At 37.3% G+C, this 24,746-nt stretch overlaps 1 protein-coding gene across 1 annotated transcript in view; it reads right to left on the bottom strand.

The window, feature by feature from the left end:
- Positions 1–88: 88 nt before the first annotated feature.
- The window catches only part of LOC132404110 (protein phosphatase PTC7 homolog), a 29,094-nt gene continuing 4,436 nt past the window's right edge, over positions 89–24,746 (bottom strand). Inside the window, exons 2-6 of the mRNA XM_059988155.1 lie at positions 15,585–15,764; positions 12,440–12,638; positions 6,403–6,526; positions 3,367–3,496; positions 89–2,602 (exon numbers count right to left, since the gene is read on the bottom strand). Of these exons, the coding sequence (XP_059844138.1) occupies positions 2,544–2,602; positions 3,367–3,496; positions 6,403–6,526; positions 12,440–12,638; positions 15,585–15,764 (692 nt within the window). The 3' untranslated portion in view covers positions 89–2,543. The remainder of the gene's footprint in view (positions 2,603–3,366; positions 3,497–6,402; positions 6,527–12,439; positions 12,639–15,584; positions 15,765–24,746) is intronic.

Genomic DNA, 24,746 nt, shown 5'->3' with positions numbered 1-24,746 from the left:
AAGAGATCTTGCTATTTCTTACTTTTCACACAAGGCAAGTGTTTAGATCCAATATTTTTATTAAATATCTGGACAGTTTTCAACATGTACACAAGTATTCCTGCATTTACATTACAGTTGAAGCATATGATAGCTACAGTTAATTTACATGATCAAAACACACTCCATTATTGGGAGGGATTGTACTCCTTCACCAAGTTACATATTTATCCACACAGACCAATTAAAATTTGGTTTAGTCCAAAACAAACTTGAAGGACAATGAATTTTCACAATTTCAACAATAATTGTGAGAATTAAAGTTAGCGTGCCTTATTGTCAAAGGCCTGTAAACATTAACTGTCCAATTATTTTGTGCGCAAGGAGCATTTTTTGTTTAAAAATATGGAGATTTGCTTCAGTTGAGCATTATCTCTTTCAAATATAGTAGTGCATTATAGAACATACTCTAAAATTAAAACACTAGCCCAAAGCAGGTATTTTATAACATCAGTACAGTATTGCTTAAAAAAGTGGAGTTTGCGCCAGGGAAGAAAATGCATTCTGGTCTTTGGTGTGTACTTGGGACCATAAAGTTTATTTTCCCACTGGTAATAATACAATTTAATTTTATTTTGTGATTATCCATTAAGTGTGGCAGTTTTTCTTCACACTTAAGTGTTTATACTTGGATAACTTCATACAAAAATATCCATTTGAAATAAAGCTCATTTTGACCATCATTCTAGTGGATTCTGACACACAGCTGCCAACTCCTCCTACTCCAATTTTTTTTTTGGTAAAATGTAAGGCCTCATTGTCAATACTACATTAATTTTCTAACAAGGTGGAAACTTGCGCAATCTACAAAGAAGCACAAATAACACAAATAATGGACTGTTGCTACCTTTGTTTTTGCATTGTTGGGAAATCTACACAAAAAGTTGTATTAAGCAATTAGGAAAATTCAAAACATAATTCAGTGCACACAGCCAGATAAAGTAACTCCACGGAGAAAATTGAAATTAGAAATAAGAGGAAGACCATTATGGAATTGTTTTGGAGCTCTATTCTGGCTTGAATGAAATTTGAAGATATTTAGTAAACTACAGAATTAAATTTAAAAAGGACATTTTTTTAAAAATTTAGACCACAGCTCAAAACTTTTTCCTAAATTTTAATGTGAGCTGCAAATGCGTCACTGCTTTTACAATTTTCCAATCTGAATTATTTTCAGTATCAGAACAAATTACAGTCAAAAAATTAGTAGCAAGTCACATCCTTCCTGAAATTAGCAAGCTCTGATAAAAATGTTTCCTGAATAATTTAAGTATAATAGTATAAGCAGACAAGAAGTATCTATCATTCACCAAAATACTGTATTTAAGTAGTAATTCTGTTTCAAAGCATTCAGACATCCAGAATGTAAAAACATAATAGGAACTCAAATTCAACCTCCATACATAAATGCAAGCAATGTGCAAAACCTGTGAGAAAGTACAAAGTATTCTAGTTTATGTGACTAACAAAAAAACAAACAAGATGCCTGTTACAAGCATGTTTAAATAGGAAATCGACATGTACATAGTACATGTAAATAAATTAAATTGTATTATGTACAGTATACATAATGAAATAGTAACCACCATATAGGAAGATGGTAAAACAAATTACACTAAACACCTTCCTCAAAATTTGCCCGATTTACTATGTAAAGTTAGACATGGCTTCATGGCTTTAATCACTCCATGGGCTACATGCCTTAACATTTTACAGCCAATTGTTCTATACACAAAACCATTCAGAACAGCTATGTTAATCCACCCTCACAGTTCTCTACATCATCCAGCCATAAGCAAAATTAATTTCAACTATTTGAAATTAAACATTCAAGTCATTCAGTAGCTGGGTAAAGGGGAAAAGGTTTTGATATAATGTCATGTGCCATTATCCCAAAATTTTAAGCTTTTCATCAGAAAGTAATTTTGAAAGTTGAATTCAGTCAACCCCTTCCTGCATTTTTCCATGTCTTCTTAGAAAATGGTCTGTATCATTTAGTCCCATCAAGAAATACTAATTTAAAAATATATTTATTTTATTCCCCACAGATTCTGAGAGCAAATTCTATATTTCAGATGTCTTGGTTCTGATTTGTTAATTCTGTAAGGGCAAGTTTCCATTACCCAACAACTATAACAGCATTCATCTGTATCCTACTGCTGATGCCCTCATGTTTATATGCCATCTAATCAAACGATTGACAATTTATTTAACCACAATATTCCTACAGACCCAGGCATCAAGTAACAGGCTAACATCCCTTCTGAACTACTGCCCTACTGAAGTACTGCTGGAAGAGGCGTGCATTTACTTTCCCTTGTATAATTTAGAATATCTTGCTGGCATTTTTGTTAAAGTATCAAGCTTTTGCTTGAACAAAGGAGGAATTGTGCCGTGAGAATGACTAGCCTTTTGAGAAGTTATAGTCAAGGAAACGATGTCCTGCCAGCAGGAAATAGTAGAATTGGATATTTAGGTAAAAAGTATCCACGCCTTTGAAGAGATTAGTCTGTATATTCCGCTACTATTGATAGTAGAACAGTGATGTCATCTGGTTTACCTCCTGGAAAAAAGCAACAAAAAAAAATTGCAATGCAAATATCCAGATGGCTAATCATCAATTTTATTAACATAACCACAGGGAATATTAGTTTTTTTAACCACAAAACTTAAGTATATCTTCTATCTTTAAGACACAGACTATATCTTAAGATTTTTATCCCATTCCTTCCCAAAAACAATGGCTTCTGCTGTTATCAGAGACAGATGTCATAGCATAAAACTTCTCATTTTTAGTCCTCTGAGCAACTAAAATGATTTTGTCAAAACGGAGGATGTTCTAGCTATATTTTCTAGTCATTGAAAAGCACAATTTAACTGACCACTTGAAGCAAATAAAACTACAGGTGTTCTACAGAAACCCAAGTATTGAGGTCAAGGATGCATAAACTAGATCTCTACAATTGTCCAGAATATGATTACAATGAATTATTTAAGACACTTAAACCAGTTATTTTGGCTGGGATTACCAATTCATACAAAGTTAGAATACAATATTGTACATTCCTAAAACTACTTGTCAAGCTCATTTGTGTAGCATTTCAAACTTATGCCAAAGCAAAACTAATGCACGGCATGAAAACACCAGAATCTGTTGGGGTTATGGACAAAATCAGAATAATCTCCATCTACCAAATCTGCACGGTTGAACCCCCATGGTGTATGTAAGATACTTCTTTCAACCCTCAAATACTGTTTGTGCACAAAACTTAGAAGTATTAATTCCAATTGTTTCTGCACCAATATTTCACACCAATATCTACTTACCTCGTACATTCAGTCCATTATCACAAGCAAACTGTGCAAATGGTGACATATAATTTGGGTCATAAGCTAGTTCATGAGCCTGCTCTGCAATGCTCCTTGCTGTTTGCTGAATACTTTCATAATTTGTTTTCTGCAATTACATTGATATAAATAAATTAAATTACATGTTATTAGGAATACATTTTAAAAGATACCACATGCCTAGCAATATACCATTTTATATTAGTTGTTATTATATAACTTTTAAATTCTGGTAAATTGAATCTTGTACATCAGAAGTAAATCACATGACTCAACCAAGTTCATTTAGAATCTAGACATATTAAACAGTTCACTAAAATTTGCTTTTGTTTAGCTTAAATGGCTCATAATATCCAGCAATTATTCCGTTTCCTTATCAGAAGACCTACAAAGATATAGTACAAGATGATGCCCTCACATGCATGTACACCTGATCACCTGTTATCCATTTTGGGTGTTCATAGCAATATTACAATCTATTAAAGAGCATTTCTTCTTTAAATACAATCAGACAAAATTTAGCATTGTTCCAGAGATGAATTATGCTGTCTGTAAAACAGGTGTTATTTGATCCTTTGTTGCTCCCTCTCTTCATTTACCACATCTCTATTTCAATTCTTTTTGTTCTATTAATGCTTAAAATGACTGTGAAGCATCAAGTTTTGTGCCCCTTCCCTAATTTCTAAAAGAACCTTGGATTAAAAATGTCAAAATCCAACATCATGCAACATTTGTGGATGGAAAAAAAAATTATTAACATTTCAGGTTGAAACCCTGCATGACGACAGAGTGGAGAGGCGAGATAGCTAGCATAGAAATTGGGGAATAGGTAGAGATGACTGGGGATCATATTAGAATCAGATTTAATATCATCAGCATATTTCAAGAAATTTGTTAATGGTAGCAGTACAATGAAATCTATGGTAATTAAATATAGAGGAAAAAACTGAATTAGAATATATATATATTGTTAAGTTAAAATAAGTAGCACAAAATAAACAAAGTAGTGAGGTAGTGTTCATGGGTTCAATGTCCATTTCGAAATAGGCTCCAGTACCTCCTTCCCAATGGTAACAATGTGAAGACTGAATGAATTCCGTCGGAAGAGCTTCCTTCTACAGCCTCTAATCTGTGACTTAACCCCACATTTCCCACTTCTATCTGTTACCCGAGACCCATAAAACAGGACTGTTCTGGCATGCCCCATTGCTTCTGTGCTTTTCCCACTTGTATGTTTTTTAAAAAAATGTGGATATTCAGCTAGGATAAGCTAAGATCTTTGGTCTCTTATAGAAATAAAAAGGAGGGGTGAGTGTGCAATTGGTTGATCATATCCTTCAAAATGAAGTTTGCTAGAAACCTAGAAGCTGACATTTGCCTGGAAAAAGTACTTAAGTTCTCATATTAAAACATGAGAAGAACCTGCAATGGGATTTTTTTTGGTAAGACACAAGGATTAGCTGTCTCTAGTATCTGACTACATTCATGAGATGCTTGTGTCAGATCAGGCTCCTATCTCAAAAATTCAAGAATATGATGTTTTCCTGTAATTCCTCTCATCCTCTACCCTCTGAACAAGCTCTGTCTGTAAGATAGATGATCCTCTCCCACTTACAACAGTACAGCTTTCTATTTCTAATCTCCAACTCCACTTCATTCTTCAATTGTCATTGGTGCATTTGCTCCAGCCATGATTGGTGGTCTTCTCAGCCCAAAAATCAAAACAAAACTTCAGCCTTCATCAGGTCAAAAGTCTTTTGCCTTACCATCCATTCCTCTCCCCCCCATACCACTTCTGGCATTTCAGATTTCATGGATTTATTATTTGAATCAAAATTGAAAAATTAAGGTGATTTATTCACAAATCTGGTCATCTATATATTCTCCATAACAAATAGTGTTTGATTTCATGAACCAAACTTTCACTTCTCTTATTTCTTCACAGGCATCTTCATCTATGCTGTCCAGTTTGAATCAATTAATTCAATTGATAGCATTTAAATGTTACCACACCAGGAACTATTTGGCTATATTCTATGCTACACAAAAATCATTCTTGTTCTGAACCATCTTTGCTGACATCAACTTCTAGTCCTCATCTACCGTACCTGTTGAATCACTGTCTTTTCACCCCTTTAAGTTTCTTCAAGAAGCTGGGGCATTCACCTGATTTCATCCCTCCACTTTTAAGTCATCCATTCAACCAATTATGCCCCAGGAACCTGAATTCCAGTCAGGTTCTCTAACTCCCTTGCCCTCAAGGTGCTACTTGAAATGTACCTGTGATAAAGCTCTCAGCTTCCAAAGACAGAATCATGAGAGTTTCCGGCCCCTTGGTATCCAACACCTCAAATACCATCTGGGTAGTCTCCAGCCCCTTGGTATGAACATTGAATTCTCCAACTTCCAGTAATTCCCCCCCCCCCCCTTCCACCATCCCACTTTCACTATGCCTCCTCTTCTAGCTGCCTAACACCTCTCTCATGATTCTGTCTTCTTCTACTACCCATATTGCTTTCCCTTTACATTTCTTCTTCACCTCTCCTGCCTATCCCCTTCCTGATTCCCCTCCCCCACCCCCTTGATCTTTCCTCTGATTGGTTTTTCACTTGGCACCTTCCACCCTCCCCCCACCTTCTTTATAGGGCCCCTGCCCCCTTCTTCTTCAGTCCTGATGAAGGGTCTTGGCCCGAAATGTTGACTGCTCATTTCAACGGATGCTGCCTGACTTGCTGAGTTCATTCAGCTTTTTTAAGTGTAGTTTCCTCCCTTGATGTCTTCAAAGCCACTGAGAATAAGTTCTATTTTGTAGAACAGCCCTATGAACACTTTAGCTATCTTCACATTTTAAAGGTTTGAAGTGACATCATGAAAAATGTTTTTTTAATAACACTACTTACAAATTAGTTATTTCCACAATGTAGTACGATTCACTTTAGGGATTTTAAATGTAACCATTGATAGCTTTCACTAAATAGGTCACTTCAAATTGGATTGGATTAACAAAGTAGATACCTTTAATTTCTTTAACTCTTGCAAGATCATGTAGTCAGGCATGTTATCAAATAAACCATCAGTTGCTGTCAAGATGATATCGCCTATTTGGACATCAATGGAAGTACTGTCGGCAACTTCAGGGCTGTGAAGACAGATAAATTGAAGTTTCCAGAGCATCAAGAATAAATGGCAGTGTAGCTCATTTCAATTCCAACTGATAGAACCAAACTTGTAAAATTTACTACTGTTCAAACTTAAAGTGCCAGCCACATTCAAAATATGTTTTGTTTATAAAGCACTAAAGACTCGATTCATGGCATTTCTAGTTTTAATTATTCATTTATGGGACGTGGGATTTGTGGGCTGAGCCAGCACCTAATACTCACCCCAGCTCCCCTTGAGCAGAAGCTGCTTTCTTGAACTGTGGGGAAAGAGTACCTGACTAGGAGGGAGTGAGTTCGAGGATTTTGGTCTGGTGACATTGAAGGGTCTTTGATAGATACATTTTTAATTCAAGATGCTCTACTTTGCTGTAGAAAAGCAACATCCAAAGTTCCTCACCACCCAGGCCATGCTTTTTTGCCCCTCACTGCCACCAGGTAGAAGGTACAGAATCCTCAGGACTCACACCACCAGGTTCAAGAACAGTTACTACCCCTCAACCATCAGGCTCTTGAATAAAAGGAGATAACTACACTCGTTTAAGGATTTTTATCTTGTTATTTCATGCTTGTTATTTATTATCTACATTTGCAGTTTGTTTACAGTTCCTGTTCTATAGATTTGCTATGTATGCCAACAGAAAGAAAATCTCAGGGTTGTATGTGCTGACATGTATGCACTCTAATCAATTTTACTTTGAACTTTGACTTGGAGGGCAACTTCCAGGTGTTAGTGTTGCATTCTTTTGCTGCCCTTGTCCCACAACTGGTAAAGGCAATGGGATTGAGGTTTTGGTGGGTTCTGCAGTGATAAATTGTGTGAGTGATGTTATGCCGTTATGTCTAGTATGGTATAGAGCTTCAGGAGCTGTTAGAGCTGCTCTCAAATGAAGAGATTCCATTATACTCCTGACTTGTGTTTTGTAAGATGGTGGGCAGGCTTTGAGGTGTAGGAGGCAAGTAACTCACCTCCTTATTTCTAGCCTCTTGTATTGTGTAAATGACAACTCCAGTTCAGTGGTACTTCCCCCAGAATACAGATATTTCAAGGTACAGAGATAGTAATGATATTGTGTGACAGGGGTGACATTTGGACTTTCTGATGTCAGGTATCGCCAGTGCTCGGTACCTATAACACAAAAGTCACTTGTCAGCTGGATACCTTCCAGGTCACTTCATTTTGACGTAAGCAGTTTTTATTACCTGAACAGCTGTGAATAGTATGAACATTGTGCAATCAACAGACATCCCTACTTCTGACATTACAAATAAATTAAAGTTATGTTGAAGCATCCGAAGATGGTTAGGCCTAGGACTACTCTGAGCAACTCCTGCAGAGATGCCCTCTGGCCGAGATTGGGACATAATTTTGCTAAACCTGCACAGTCCAAAGCCCAGGAAGTCAGAACTGATTGGTATGAAACCGAGGTAAAAGACAAATCATTGACTTAAACAGCAAGGATCAACTTAAGCTAAAGATATGATGCAGAATGTAAAGATACTTGTGCGAAGGGTAAGTAGATCTCAAATAGTTGAGCAAAGGATGAATGCTGCCATGCAGGCTGACTTTTAAAACAAATGAACTGGCAGCAAAAGTTACACAATGACCAACAAAAATATTGCAGAGGAAAAATAGTATAGCTTCTATTTTAAAAGGAGATAACCTGCCCTATATTTGAACTTTTATTTGTTGATTCCCCCCCGACATTGTGATAATATATCTATTGCACAAGTACTTGGAGAAATAATGCAAATAGAGTGTTGTTGTGGGAAAATATTTAATTCAGCAACAGAAAACCCTTAACTTTTGCCATATACGGCTTGATTACACAAATCAACTGTATTCCAGTAACCTAGTTTTTGGCACATTTTTCTATTTTCTGCATAATTATCAATACCACATGGAGCCGTATATTACCCTCTTCTCGATTTCCTCATGCATACCGGAATACCATCAGATACTATTTTAATTGATTCCTGGCTGTACACCACGTGCTGCTGGCAAAATTTAGTATCAACAAGGATACATATGACATATGCAAGCAGCCCTCAGCTACTTGGGTGTTGTAAATCTTTTGCACTTGCAATTGTTGAGGTGGGGATTAGGAGTGAGTAGTGGAAGAAAGGTTTGCAATACTTTATCATGGATGGCATGACTGTGTAATGGTTAGAGCAATTGCTTTCCAGCACCAGTGATCGCAGATCAAGGTTCGATTCCAGCCTTTTCTTTTAGGGGCTTGTGTATTGCTTTTGGATGCCATGGCAACATAGTGACTAGCACAATGCTATTAGAGCTCTCGACATTTTCAGAATTCAGTTCCGGTGCTAGTCTATAAAGGAGTCTCTGTACATCCTCCTGTGGAATGAATGGGTTACCCCAGGGTGCTCTGATTTCCTCCCATAGTCCAATTCATACCCGGTAGGTTGATTGGTCACTGTAAATTATCTCTTGATTAGTATCAGGGCTGCAGGGCCGCTGGGTTAACAAGTCTTGAAGAGCCAGGAGGGCCTACTTTGTGCTGTATTGAAAAGTAAGTAAACATGACAGTTGCAATAAACTAGAAATAAAGTTAAATCTTAGGAGTCTCAAACAGCTCAGAATACAATACACCACACTGGTGGTGGTGGTGGTGGGGGGGAGGGGTTACTTTAAAAAAAGTTATTGCATCCCAAGGCAATTCCACTATATCCATCTCTTTCTAGCCTATAAACTAATTTCTTTAAAACTTAAATCACCTGCACTTGTTAAACATAATACAATTGTAATTGTTTTCCAATATTGTTGCATACTTAGATTTTTTTTAGGTTTGATGTGGTATCATGGATTTTATTCAGTTTTATGAACTTATCACTAGTATCTAGCTTTGGAACAAAGAGTCACTCATTTCAGATCAAGATGAGGAGGAATTAAGGATTCTGTATTTAAATACTTATCACCTCAGATCTATGCATTTGGAAATGGTCGAAACAGAATCAGATTTAATGTAACACCATAAGACACAAGATCAGGATTAGGCTACTCAGCTCATCGAATCTGCTTCACCATTCTACCATGGCTAATTTATTATCCATTTTAACCCCATTCTCCTACCTTCTCTCCATAACATTTGATTAACCAAGAAACCATCAATCTCTGTATTAAATATACTCAATAATTTAGCCTCCACTGCTGTCCATGGCAATGAATTTGAGAGATTCACCACCGCCTGGCTAAAGAAATTCCTTATGTCTGTTCTAAATGGACACACCTCTATTGAGGCTATGTCCTCTGGTTCTAAACCTACCTGTGATAGGAAACATCCTCTCCATGTCCACTCTATGCAAGCCTTTCAGTATTCAATAGGGTTCAATGAGATTCTCCCTTCATTCTTCTAAACTCAAGCAAGTACAGACCCAGAGCCATCAAATGCTCCTCATACTTTAACCCTTTCATTCCCGGAATAATTGTTGTGAAGCTCCTCTGGACCCTCTCCAATGCCAACACATGCTTTCTTAGATAAGGGACCCAAAATCACTCACAATATTCCAAGTGTTGTGTGACCAACATATCATAAAGCCTCAGCATCACATTGTTGCTCTTGCAATCTAGTCCTCTCAAAAATGAATGCTGACATTGCTAATATCGCTGGCATATGTCGTGAAATTTGTTGTTTTGCAGCAGCATTACAGAGCAATACATTTAAAAAGCTATACATTACAATGCATATAATGAAAATGAAATTAAATTAATGCAAAAAAAGAGCGAAAATATGAAGTAGCAATCATGGATGGTTCATTGACTGTTCAGAAATTTTATGGTGGAGGGAAAGAAACTGCTCCTAAAACATTGAGCATGTCCCTTCAGGCTCTTGTAACTCTTTCCTGTTGGGAGAAATGAGAAAAGGGCATGTCCTGGGTGATGGGGGTCCTTAATGACAGGTGTCACCTTTTGAGGCATCATCTGTTTAAGATGTCCTCAATGCTGGGGAGGCTAGTGCCTATGATGAAGCTTGTTAAGTTTGCAATATATAATGCCAAATATCTTGGGAGAAACTGCCACCTCTAGGTACCTTCTACCTTATCATCTTGAAACTTGGATTTGTTTTTGTCCCATGTGTTACGAATGTGCCACAACTCTGAGGGGCCGAAGGGTACAAAGTCGCCCCCTCCTTTTTGAGAATCGCAAGATCGCTATTAATTTGGGTCTGGGACCCAGGAAATGAGAGAGAATCCACAAGATTTGGAATGTGTCCTGGCCTCAGCGAAACAAAGCCACTGATAACGGCTATTGTCTCTTGAAGACGGAATTGTGTATCGAGTACTGTACTATTCATTGAAGCCCCTCAGGGGACGACCAGAGTGGGCTGGTTGAGGGATTGACATCTGAGACCCCGTGAGTAAGGATAAAAGAGGGTCTGGGGAACAACCCCTTTAGACGCACCAGGAGAAACGCTAGAAATCCTGTGACAGCATTTAATAGCGACAGCTGGTGGAGGGCTCGTGTGCGTCCTTCCCTTGCTTGGGATTGGCGGGCTCGCCACGGAAGAACAGCTTAGCTAAAGGGGAGGCCACAAGTGAACGGCCACACTAACGAGACTCCCACGGATTGAAACCATAAAAGGAATCGGCAAGTTTTTCTCCAAATCTCTCTCTCTCTCTCCAACCATTGAAAACCCAGCGGTCCCCAAAGGCTGCAGCCTGCATGAACTGAGTGACTTTTATATTTCCATCCGACAATACATTATCCCCTAGACAACGATAAAGCTTATTTCTTATTATTATTCCCGCACTTTTAGATTTAGTATTGACGTTATTATCTGTATATTTGCATTGATATTATTTTTGTGTATTTTTACTAATAAATACTGTTAAAAATAGTATCATCAGATTTCAATGGACCTCTCTATCTTTGCTGGTAAGTGACCCAGTTATCGGGTTCGTAACACATGGAATTCATCCAGTTACCTCAGCAACTTTCCTGATTTCTCTCCACCTTCTGTTTACCCAAAACACCTGGATCCTAAACTTGATTTTTTTTCATTTACCTTCCAAGTCATCCACATTCTTCCTGATCTCTTTTCTGGAAGCCACCCTTATTTATCAACATCTCTAGCAACAGATTATCTTTCTAACTCCTAACCTTCTCCAGGTAACCCCCAAAAAGTTACCTTAGATATATATTTTACCTCTAGCAACATCCACACTTTAGGTCAGCTTTCAGATGCTTACTGACCCAATATGCCATCAACTTCTCACAAAATGCTGCCATTTTATCTGCCAGAAACTAATTTACACAAGCTGAAATTGAGCGTCAAGATTCAAGATGTCAATACTCAATGAACCCAAGTTTTTCCTTCTAATTCTTCATCATTGACCACTTCCTTCTTTAATATTACCAAATCAGCATAGAATGCATCAATCAAGCAGTTTTCTTACAATGAGGGAAAAAAGCAGACAATAGTATCTCTTATATTACAATGCTTTTAACCTTACAAAAATACATAACCTGAAGCAATAACTGTTACGCAATAATGCCCACGTCACTTTACTGAAAATTTTGCAACAACCCTTATGCCATTCATGCAGTCTGTAGCAAACACATGCTCTATTCTATATTATCTGTCACAGGTGTTGTTAAAGTTATTATAATGAATTGGTATCCCTACAGCATATAGGAGAAAAAGGTTAAACCATTCCTAGAATGCAGAATACATACATTAACATTAGAATTTGATTCATCTGCAATCTAGCTATAGATTAATACAAAGCTAAGGCAAATCATAATGGTTCATATCCAGCAGAGAATTAGACACTTTATGGATAATAGAAGAGACCTTCTAAGTAGATTGTAATTGGACACATACTAGATAATCTCATGCTACGTTTCTGATAAACATTTAAGACCTGTGTTTTACCTGTCACTCAGAACTACACCTTCTGCTTCAGGTGGTGGTATAGACAATTGGAAAGGGGTGTTAAAATAATGCTGTTGTTCGTCTGACCGGTGAACCACTTCACCACCCCGGACCACCAGAAAGCCAGAGTCTCCTAGGTTCGCTGTGTGCAACCGATGACTACTTCGGTCTAGAATTATTAAACAAGCAGTACTGCTCCCTGCAAGGGAATAATGAAGCAAATTAAACAGAATTCTGAAAGGGGTAAGAAAATCTGGTTAAAAGGCAAAGAGAAAATGATTACAAATAAGTCCAGTTTATCATAGTAAGGTGAAAAAGTACATTTTGCTACCTGCTCTGTATTAGTTGGAAGGGTATGTATTTGTTCAAAGTATAGAATTACTACTTGTTTTAATTTGAGCACAATTAGATACTCACACAGCAAGGATGGAAAAAACCACCATCTCAACACACACGTACAGTGAATTCCGTTTAATTGGGTCATCAGTTAATTGAGTCAGCCACGTATTTGAGACAAGTCTTGAACAAGAGCTAATTGAGAAAACAGCTGAGATTCCCTACATTTATTTGGGACTCTATGCGTCTTAATTGGACAGGAGATTGTTGAAGAATAGTTTCTAAGTAGCATCAGTTGTGTGAACTTGTGTGGCTATTAGACAATACATCATGCTTAGAGCAAACAGTTTTTAAATAGCATCAGTTGCATGTGTTTGTGTTTAAAAAGCTGTGAGTTTTGTCACTGCTAGTTGCCAAGAAATAAGCAGCAAGATAATTCAGAACTGTTTTGCTCACTGTAGATTCAAGCGTTCAGGCTTGGAAATGTCAGAAATTGCTTGGGAGTGAAAATGAAACAATTTCACTGCTTCAACAAGTTAAGAACTATGAAGAATTTGAAGGTATCAACAATTATCTTGAATGTTACAATGAAAAAGATATTGAGGATGCAACTGTCAATAGTATTGTTTGAAGACAGTTCATTATTTACACTGGGTGTCTGCACTGAATTTTCTCATGTACAGTCAAAAAAATGTGGTATCCTCTGTTGATAACTATTCAGAACTAATGAGGATTTATGGTACAGTAGTATTCTAATTTGTTCTGTATTTCATTTAAATACATACTTTGTTACTCAGTGAAAAGGTAGTTTGTCTTTTTTATACCTTTTTAAACCATTTCCATGAACCTTTGACTAATTGGGGCAACCGCTTAATTAGGCCAAAATATACTGGTCCCGATGTGTCCCAATTAACCCAAATTCACTATTCATAAATTACAATAAGTTTTAGAGCTGTTATAGGCTTACTGTGTGAAGCAACTCTGAATGATTTCTTGGAATATAAAGCAATAAGAATTGGATATATGACCTAAAGAACCTTCATTAACTAAAATTAACCTCAATGCTTTGGATGTCTATCAAGCACTGCCCTGAATGGCAAGAAATCATTCGGGCAAGTGCACAGTATTTCAATACATTCTTTGTACTCTGAAGTTGTAAAATAATTGGGGCATCAAAAGGAAAGTCACTCAGTGGTGGATAACAATACTGCAACCTTTCCTTGCAGTCACAGTATTGGTGTAACCTGGTCCAGAGTAGTTTCTGGTAATGAGGAGACCCACGATGTTGATGGCAAGGAATGCTCTGGCATTTATGATTAATTTATGTCTATATGTTCTTTAGGCTTTCCTTTACATAGGCAGGCTACTTCATTGATCAAATATACATTGTGTACTTTTCATATGGAACATTCAATTTATCCTTAGAAGAGGGATAACGAAACAACTGAAAATATTGGGACCTAGGTTATAGTTCAGCTGTCTGCTCTAATCTACATAATCAAAATATTCATAGATACACATATGATGACATGATGCAGCATCCGGCAAAACTGAAAATGGTTTATTACAAAACATAGAACTTTGTCTTATAAGTAACCAAATCCAAAGGAAAGAAAAATAAGACTTTTGAAAATGTCTTGTACATTGTAGTATATGACAATTGGTATTTTAGTAAATTAAAATGGAAGGAATGGCAGGGAAGACAGAAACAGGGCTGTGTTACTGAATAAATTAATATTGAAAGTTACAGTTGCTTTATTAAAATAGTATAATTTGTAATGTTCATGGGTCTCTGGTGGTAGTTTCAGATGTACAATTGTAGGCCACAATCTCAAAAAAACTCTTTCTGCAATCTTTTTACACGACAGTACTTTATAGGAAGATCAGCCGAATTGAAAGATAAAATTTTCTTAATGTAATATTCACTTTATTCACATTTCTTGGTCCTGAATGCACATGCACAGTTAATACCTTAAAATTGTTATTCCTATATAAAAATCATTTCAATGATAGCTAATATTTTCTATTTGTGTACAAGAGAAAATAACAGATGCATGCATTTAAAGACAATACTCCACATGACTGAAGTATTACTTAAGTTCCAGATATTATAATCAAGAAAAAAATAAAATTTTTGTATTAAAAAAAACAAATTTTTTTTGTAAAAAATACAAAATACAACGTTTATTAAGGCAACTAATTACAACATCTAAAGGGGAAATCAAGAAAATTTAAAGAAAACTGAGATATTTCAAAGTGAGTTTCAATAGGAGAAACCGTCTCCTTCCAAGTTTAACTAGCTATAGTTCTAGGAACAAGTTATTGAAACACAGAAAGAGTCACTGTTTGGTTGAATTTCCAGAAGGATGGCTTTCAGGAACTGAAAGCTAAGATACTAATATCCACAAGGCGCATAAAGATATGATTCTATAAATCATAGCAGAAACCACTCAGTTCAGAACACTGACCATTAAAGAATATGACAAATTTGGAGCTAAACAAATTGCAGGCTTACTTCAGAGTTCAAATAAAATGAGCTAAGAGCAGGCTTGAGTTTCTTTCTACCCATTGAAATAGGTTAAGGGTTGAGTTATATTTAAACACTATCTTACCAAGATCTATTTCCACGTTAAAGTAAAATTTATCAGCAAAAATATTAAATGATCTTTCAATAATGGATTACTTCCATTTGAAATAAAATGCAAATAAATGCAATGAGTTTTAAACCAAAGTTGTAGCAACTTTAAGAGGTACAAGAATAATGCCTTTTTAAAGTCTAAAGTAATCTAACAAACCTTCAGATCCTTACCTAGCAACGGTACTTTGTTCTGTAATAATTCATAATAGCTTGCAGCAAGAATTCCTACAGGATTGGTTGGTACAAAGCGCCCTTCCCGTACCAAACGCTCACATGTTCGCATCAGGGTCCCTGAGAATTGGGAAGGATCTACTCCATAATCTCTCCAACCTCCAACTCCATCTGCTACACCTGAAAGAAAATCAGTTGGTATACAAACATAAAATTTGTTCATTGTCAAAAATTGTAAAACCCATGCAGTAAACCATCAAATCAAACTTATTTTTGTGTAGAACCACCCCTAACCTCCTCTCCCTCCCCCCACCATCTGTAACATTTCCAGCAGTTGTTGTTTTATTGTTTAATTTCACTGGGATGGGAGAAAGTTTTGAATTGGAATAAAGTATGTACTAAACTAATTCGGTTTCCGCTAAAACGAAATTAACAAAGACCCAGAAGGACAGATATAGTTCTATTTTAGCTACTTCAATTTTTAATGGAAAATAAATTTCAAAAGCTATTTTTCTCAAATATTTAAATGAAATTTTGCAGCAAACCTCCAATTTTTGGAATTACAGTACAAATATACTGGACACAGTATATCTGTATGGCTTTGTGCTGTACCTTGACTTACTCAGGAGCTGTTGCTTGTATGGCAATAAGCTGAAGGTGGATGCATGAGTTAACAGGAGTTATCACTAATGCCTAAGAGAGGCCATTTGCCTCAGTCATATCCATTTTAGCGAATGATTATAATTATTTCCAGTTCATATCTGTGCACCGAATGCTTCTAATAATTTGAGTATTTAATGATCTGAAAGCCAAGATGGCAGCCATTCAAATTAGTAAATACCATTTTTACATATTTTGAACAAAAGCCAAACTTATGGTTAGGTTTTGGGGGTGGGGGGAGTCTTAAAAAACAATTAGGCCCAAAACTCAAGTCATCTATCCTGTTCCTTAAATTATACACATTGTTGGAAAATTGAGAGTAATTACAGATGTTTATCAGCTTCAATGGCCATGCCTTGTTAGCAAATTTTCTGATTACAATAGTCAAATTTTCCAACACTGCTTTCCAACACAGACAGTGAATACTTGCAAAGCTTTTAATTTTTGAAATGCATGATTGTGTTCAACAACTCAGTTATGGTTTAGCATAATTTTGTAACTAGTCTTTCAATCTCTTTTCAGCAAAGAGCAAAGCTGGTTACTGGAAAAATCACAAGACACAACACAAGAGTAGTTGGTCCACGATTTGCTCAAATATTTCAGAAAAGTTTTCCAGCATCAAAAAGCTTACATCCACTTATGTAACATTTTAGCCTCATTATCTCACAGTTCTTATGGTTCAAAGATTTGAATGATTTTGAAACAATTTTGCTCATCTTAGAAATTAATACAGTATCACAGTGCCAACTGAATAGAAACAGCTTTCATACTACTGGATAGATCCAGGAAACAATGTTTCATATTTCAGCAGATTAATATGATTATCCAATAAAGTGTAATTGTTGCATTAATGAATATTGTTGCAACTTGGATAAGCAAAATTGTTTCCAAAAACATTCTGCAAATTGAGTGTTAACATTAATCAATATATTTAATTAGTTTGCTAATTACAAATTCAAAGTATTTTAGAACATAAAATACTTTGTGCTTGTGGGTCAGACAAGTTGCTTCAGCATTAAGATCGTGGCTGGTCTAATCCTGTCCTCAATTTACTTTTCCTATAAATTCACCGAAGACAACAAGACCACAAGATATAGGAGCAGAATCTGCTCCACCATTTTATTAAGGTTGATCTAATTTTCCTCAGCCCCAATCTCCTGCCTTCTCCCCATAAACCTTCATGCCCTGACCAATCAACAATCTATCAACTTCTGCCTTAAGTATATATAAGGACTTGGCCTCCACAGCTGCCTATGGCATAGCATTCCTCAGATTCACCCCTCTCTGGCTGAAGAATTTCCTCATCTCTGTTCTGAGGCTGTCCCCTCCAGTCTTAGACTCTACTATCATAGGAAACATTCTCTCCATATCCACTCTATCAATGCTTTTCACCATTCAAAAAGTTTCAATGAGGTCATCTCTCTTTCTTCTGAACTCCAGCGATACAGGCAAAGAGCCATCAAACACTCTTCATACGACAAGCCGTGCAATTATGGAATTATTTTTGAAAACCTCCTTTGAACCCCATCCAGTTTCAACACACCCTTTCTAAGATAAGGGGCCCAAAACTTCTCACAATACTCCAAGTGAAGCCTCACCAGTGCTTTATAAAGACTCAACATTACATCCTTGCTTTTATATTCTAGTCCTCTTGAAATGAATGCGAACATTGTATTTGCCTACCTCACCACAGACTCAACCTGCAAATTAACCTTTAGGGAATCCTGCTTAAGGATTGCCAAGTCCCTTTCCTGAGCCTTAACCAAATTAAGGCTGTTATTTTCAGCCTCAAACATATTTAATGAAGACCTCTGGAATTCTCATGGATTGAGTATTCCAAAGATCCATAGACCCTCAAAAATTCTTCTGCAGTTACCATTTTAATTGGCAAGTCTTCAACCGAAAATCAATTCTGGATTTTCCCAGCAGAAAATATAGTTCCCTTCTCAAACCACTAATTTACATTTCAATAAAATCATATCACAAGAATAATATACTCAACCTGCTCAATCATTCCTTACACACGCACAAAAAAAATCCTTTTTATCTGGGAATCCATCCAATAAAGGTTTTCTGAACTGCATCCAATGCAGATATTTACCTTCTTAAATAAAGAAGCAAACAATGCAGTCCTCCAGGTATGGCTTCAAAGATGCATGTAGTTATTACAGGATGTATCTATTTAATACTCTCATTTCACTTGCAGAAAGACCATCAATCCATTTGTCTATTTACTTGTCATAGTTCACGTACAAGGATTCCAGATCATGCTGGATAGCATCTCTTTGCAAGCAATATTCTTTCCTATCCTTTGTATCAAAATGGAAATATATTACCTACCTGACATTTTTGAAGATTTTTCTAGATCAGGGGTTCAAACCTGGGGTTCATAGACCCCTCAGTTAATGGTAAGGGTCCATGGCATATAAAAGGTTGGAACCCTGTTCTATATCTATTTACACACTAAAAAAGAGAGGAAACCTCAATCTAAAATTCCAAGAAAATTTTGTTAAACCATTGAGCTACAACACCTATAGTTAAGGATAACTCAAATGACAAGGCAAAATCCTAATCACTACAGTTTAGCACACTGTGACCATCTTGGTTTTGCAGATTGAAATCATTTGATAGAATGGAACATGCAATACTGATGATAGATTTATAGAATTTGAACAAAATACTGGAGAAAAAATGGTCAGGGCTAATTATACTGGAAGTATTCAATTACATCGATGATATTCAGTAACTGTGCTAAGAGTCCTCAATGCACAAAAGTTTAAAGCACCCATTAATAGACATTACAGAAAACTAGAGGGAACAGGATGGGGGAAGGAACTCTTAAAAAGGAAAGAAAGCTGGAATGGATAAATAGCAATTGAGTGGAATGTTAGTATTATAACTAACATTGATGTAGATCTCTCAGATTACTTACCTATAACAGTAGAGAAAGGTATTTGACCTTGTAAATCAAGCTGACATAAAATCAAAGGCAGTCTCCAAAGAATAATATAGAGGGAGTTCGTGAAAAATCAGTAACTGAAGATTCTGTTAGTTAGTGAAAGAGATGTGTAGTTAGGAGAAAAGGGAAGACAGGAGCAAGGTACATTCTCTAACTCGTGTCTTCCATCAGAATGCTCTTTATTGATTACTGCTTGCCATCAACCCCTCAAAACAAAGCAATAAACTCCAAGTCCTGGGCCTCAACACCCTCTATTGCAATTGGATCCTGGATTTCCTTACTCATAGACCCCAGTCAGTTCAGATAGGTAAAAACATCACTCCACAAGTTTGCTAACATCACCACTGTTGTAGGTTGTACCATAGGGGGCAATGAATCAGCATACAGGAGGGAGATTGAAAACTTGGCTGAGTGGTGTAATAACAACCTCTCACTCAATAAGACCAAGGAACTGATTGTAGACTTCAGAAGGAAACCAGAGAACCAAGAGCCAGTAATCAGAGGATCAAAGGTGAAAAGGGTCAGTAAATTTAAATTCCTGAGTGTCATTATCTCAGAGGAGCTATCCTGGACCCATCATAAATATTGCAAAAAAAAAGCACGTTAGCGCCTCTACTTCATCAAAAGTCTGCGGAGATTCCGCATGTCATGGAAAACCTTAGCAAATTTCTAAAGAAGTGTGGTGGAAAGTGTGCTGACTGGCTGAATTATAGCTTGGTATGGGAACCTCAATCCCTTTGAGCAGAAAATCTTAAAAAATGTAGTGCATTCAATCTAGTACACCACAGCCAACCCTGCCAACCATTGAGCACATCTACATGAAATGTCGCCGTAGAAAAGCAGGTTCCAAAGATCCTCACTACCTAGGCCTTGCTCTTTTCTCACCGCTGCTATCAGGTAGAAGTTACAGGAGCCTCGGGACTTGCACCACCAGCTTCGAGGATGGTTACTACCACTCAACTATCAGGCTCTTGAACAAAAGAGGATAGCTCCACTCATTTAAGAACTCTTATATTATTATTTTATGCCCATTATTTATAATCTCCATTTGCACCGTTTAGTTCCTGTTTTATAAATTTATAAATCTCTGGGTTGTATGTGGTGTCATGAATGTAATCTGATAATAAATTTTACTTTGAACAAGGCTCATTAAATTTGCAAATGAATGCCAAACCACAGACAGGAGCAAAATTTTTGAAAAATCATATTGGTCCTCCCTAGATCATGAAAAAAAGCCCAGCCATAAACCACATGGTTGAAGATGCCTTCAGCACTGCAGCTATTGGCAAGTCTATACTGCCAGTCTTTCAAACACTCAAGCAAATATTCGTATGTACATAAGTTAGGAGTTGGTAAACTGGGGAGAACACGTATTGAGGAATAGGTACTCAGCTAATTAGGAAACAGCGAATCAGGGCAAGTTAGTTTTAGTGTTCAGAAAGTTGATGTAATGATTTTGGAACTTGAAAGAAGATAGTTTCAAAGGAGGAAAGTGCTTTTCATGCAGCTGCTAGAAGAAATAATAACATCTATATTGTATTGTGACCATCATCTGAGTTACTGGCAAGGCACTAAAGTTGCTGATATAAAGGTCTTTATTTATCACAACAAGTAGTCATATCCCTAAGATCAAAGGTGATTTAATGTAATTTCAATAGTTACAATAACTATGTTTGATGTGCTAAGTGACAACATCAGTCTGGGCCACAAGCTTCCTTGAATTTGGTCACAATTGTGCAAATTAACAGCCCACATTACCTGGTTTGATGTAGCCCAATTAACATAACTGCATTGTTTTACGTTTGACTGATGTAATTGAGAATGTTTCACCTTCACTTCGCACTGTAAACCATATGTCTTGAGCAGCCAGCCCCCTGCTGTGGGCCAGCAGCCTGGCTCTGCAGAGGGTACTGTTTGTAAAACTGTCCTTTCAACTGCAAACTGATAATTGTTTGCAATTTACATTAAGGAATGAAGACTGTTTCTTGTTTGAATTAATAAGTGCTATATTCACATAATTCCTTAACTTCAAAATATTGCCTAACATACTGCATCAACTCCAAGAATGGCAAGATTTGAAGCATTGGAGGATTTTGTTTTCAACTTTTATGATAATAGCCATGAAGTGAATATAAAGTTAACAAATAAAGCATGAACACAAATAGTTAAGAATACTGGAATGCATTTGCAATTCATAAGAGGGGTTATGAAGACCCCCCCCCCCCAATCCCTTTAAATCTGCTGCAATGGCAGAGCAGATGGAGCTACTATTTCTCAGTTCCACTAGCACATGCTCAATCTTCTGGTGTTGGGTTTACGTCTTTTCCCGATGACAGCATGCATTTCCCCAAGGTGCTTCAGTTTCCTACTGCATCCCAAAGCAGGTTAGTTATCTACTGTGAACTGCCTTTAATACAGAAGGCTCACAGGGGAATTGGGGGTGAGCGGTGGGGGGGGGGGGGAATTCTCAGAGCCAGCAGACTTGAGGGCAAAATAACCTCTTATCAAATGAAAGCCATCAATTGTAACTTCAGAATTTGATCAGCTGTAATTAAGTGCAATTTTCAATAAGCCACTTCTAGTACTTAGCTATTTCACACAAGGATTATTTTTTAAATAGGATTTTTAATCACAAAAATATTTCATGCCCAGTAACAAAATCCAATATGTTTGTGTTTGGAACACAATGGACAGTTGTCTTAGAGAAAAGCTGTAACAAACTAGCCTTCCACCTCAAGGACTTTAGAAGGGCAAGATGAAATTTGATTCAAACATACAGCATTCTGAAAGGTCTTGACAAGGTGGATGTGGAGAGGAGGTTTCCTCTTATGGAAGAATATGAAACTAAGGTTGAGTGTTTAAAAATAAGAGATCACATTTACGACAAAAGAGATTAATCTCTTTCAGTGGGTAGCAAGTCTGTAATGAAAGGGTTAAAACTAAGACTTACTTAAAATGTTGTCTGCTTAGTGCTGAGTGAGCAGGCAAGTATTACGAAGTTAAAAAAAATCATGAGGCCTTGATTCACAGGATCCAAGAGGCCTTGAAACAAGCAGAAATGTAGCAGACGATAAATTTGTTTTGTGGCAATGAGCAAGATTGACTCATTTGACAATGTACTGAATGGTCTACATATGCGTCATTAAAACTGACTAGCTTTAGTATTATAATTGGCATATATTTGTAGTTTAGGAAAGCAGGGCTTTTTGAACATACAGCATGGGTAGTGAGCAAGCTCATCAGATTTCTCTTCAAACCAGAAATGTGATTGCTTCCAAGGATCTTTTAAGTTCTCCATCCTTGCTGTCAGAATCAGATTTTATATCATCGGCATATGTCATGAAATTTGTTGTCTTTACAGCAGCATTATAATAGAAGTAAATGTGAATTGAAGTATATAATAGTTAAATAACTCAAAGATAGAAATTAAAAAGTAGTGAGGTTGTGTTCATGGGTTCAATGTCCATTCAGAAACTGGGTGGCAGAAGGAAAGGAGCTGTTCCTGAATCATTGAGTGTGTACCTTCTGGCTGGTGATGGGGGTCCTTAAAGATGGATGCTACCTTTTTGGGGCATCACTCCTTGAAGATATCCTGGATCCATGATGGAGCTGACTAAGTTTGCAACTCTCTGCAGTTTATTTTGATCCTGTGCAGTAGCACCCCTCCCCCCTCAACATACTGGTGATGTGGCCAGTTAGATGCTCTCCGTGGTACATCTGTAGAAATTTGTGTCTTTGGTGACATGCCAAATCTCCTCAAACTCTTAATGAAATATAGCCACTGTCGTGCATTCTTTTTGGCTGTATTAATAGATTGGGTCCAGGATAGATCCTCAGAGAATTTGATAGCCATGGAGTCCCCAGCAAGCAAAAGATTTGTTCCTTCATTAATCTTTATACTGTATTTTAGTCTTACTGTTTTGCTAATCTTCATGTCATTTACTATACATTAACAAAATACCCTGCTGTTACCTTAGCAACACACACAAAATGCATTAGGAACTCAGCAAGCTAGGCAGCATCCAGGGAAAAGAGTAAACAGTCGACATTTTGGGCTGAGACCCTTCATCAGGACTGGAAAGGAAGGGGAGAAGTCAGAGTAAGGTGGTGGGTGGGGAGGGGAGGATATAGTACAAGTTGGCAGGTGAAACCAGGAGGGGGAGGGAGGGAGGGAGAAGTAATGAGCTGGGAAATTGATTGGTGAAAGATGAAGGGGTAGAGGAAAGGGAATCTGATGGGAGAGGATAGAAGACCATGGAAGAAAGGGAAGGGGGAGGAGAACCAAAGGGAAGTGATGGGCAGGTAAGCAGATAAGGTGAAAGAGGGAAAACAGGAATGGGGAATGAGGAAGGAGAAGGGTGAGGATATGCCATTACTGGAAGATAGAGAAATTGATGTTCATGCCATCAGGTTGGAAACTATCCAGATGGAATGCAAACTATTGCTCCTCCAACCTGAGTAGGCCTCATTGTGGCTGTAAAGGAGGCCATGGACTGACAAGGCAGAATGGGAATGGTGAGTGGGACTGAAGTGGGTGGGTACATGGAAATTCCAATCTTTTCTGGTGGACAGAGTGTAGGGGCTCAGCGAAACGATCTCCCAATCTACACTAGGTCACAATGATATACAGGAGGCCACACTGAGTGTATTGGATACAGTAGATGAGCACAACAGACTCGCAGATGAAGTGATGCCTCACCTGGAAAGATTGGGTCCTGAATGGTAGTGAGGGAGGAGGTGTACTTGCTGCTGTAACCTTACAGTGTAACTTCATTAACCCAAATCCTCAAACTTACTTTATTTCCATCATAAGGTTTTAACTTTCTTCCTCAAAAGGATAGAACCAGTCTGAATATTTTTGATGGAAGAGGCAGATAGCAAGGGAGTGAAATAATACCACAATCAGACAGAAATGCAGCATTAAAATTGTAATCAGATCAGCCATGATTGTATTAAACAACAGAGCAAAGATTAAGAGTCTGAGTGGACTACTTGCTTCTAATTTGCAAGGGCATATATAACCATCAGCAGTTTTCAATAGGGCAGAAAAATTGCAAGGAGCACTACCTACCACTAACACATCCTTCACAGACTTCACAAAAGCCTTTGGCAGTCTTCTGAGAGAGATTGTGGAAGATCTTTCACAAATGTGGTTGCCTTAAAAATTTGTGTCCACTCTACATCTGCACTATGGCAATGTATTAGTGATCCTCAGGAGACCAAATTGCAGTGGGGCATGGGGTCAAGTAAGGCAGTGTCATTATATTAATTCTCAATTTTTCTCTCAACAATAGTCTACCTCACCTCCACCATGCTTCCTGCTGTAGCAGAGTTAAACTACATGCAAAATGAGCAGTTCAAACTATCTCACCTCCACTCCAAAACATATCACACCCAACTTCAGTGTGTAGATAACGCTTTAGAACAATCAGAGCCAACCCCAAATTAGAGGCTTGCTCACTTAAGAATCCAGGAGATGGGTCTTTCACTTAACACTCAAAACAAGTCTCTGAACAATACAACCCTACTATTAAATGTTTACA

The sequence above is a fragment of the Hypanus sabinus genome, chromosome 13 (assembly GCF_030144855.1).
Source record: "Hypanus sabinus isolate sHypSab1 chromosome 13, sHypSab1.hap1, whole genome shotgun sequence".
Lineage (NCBI taxonomy): Eukaryota > Metazoa > Chordata > Chondrichthyes > Myliobatiformes > Dasyatidae > Hypanus > Hypanus sabinus.
Note: the sequence above shows the minus strand (reverse complement) of the source record. Positions and strands in the feature narration are given on the sequence as shown.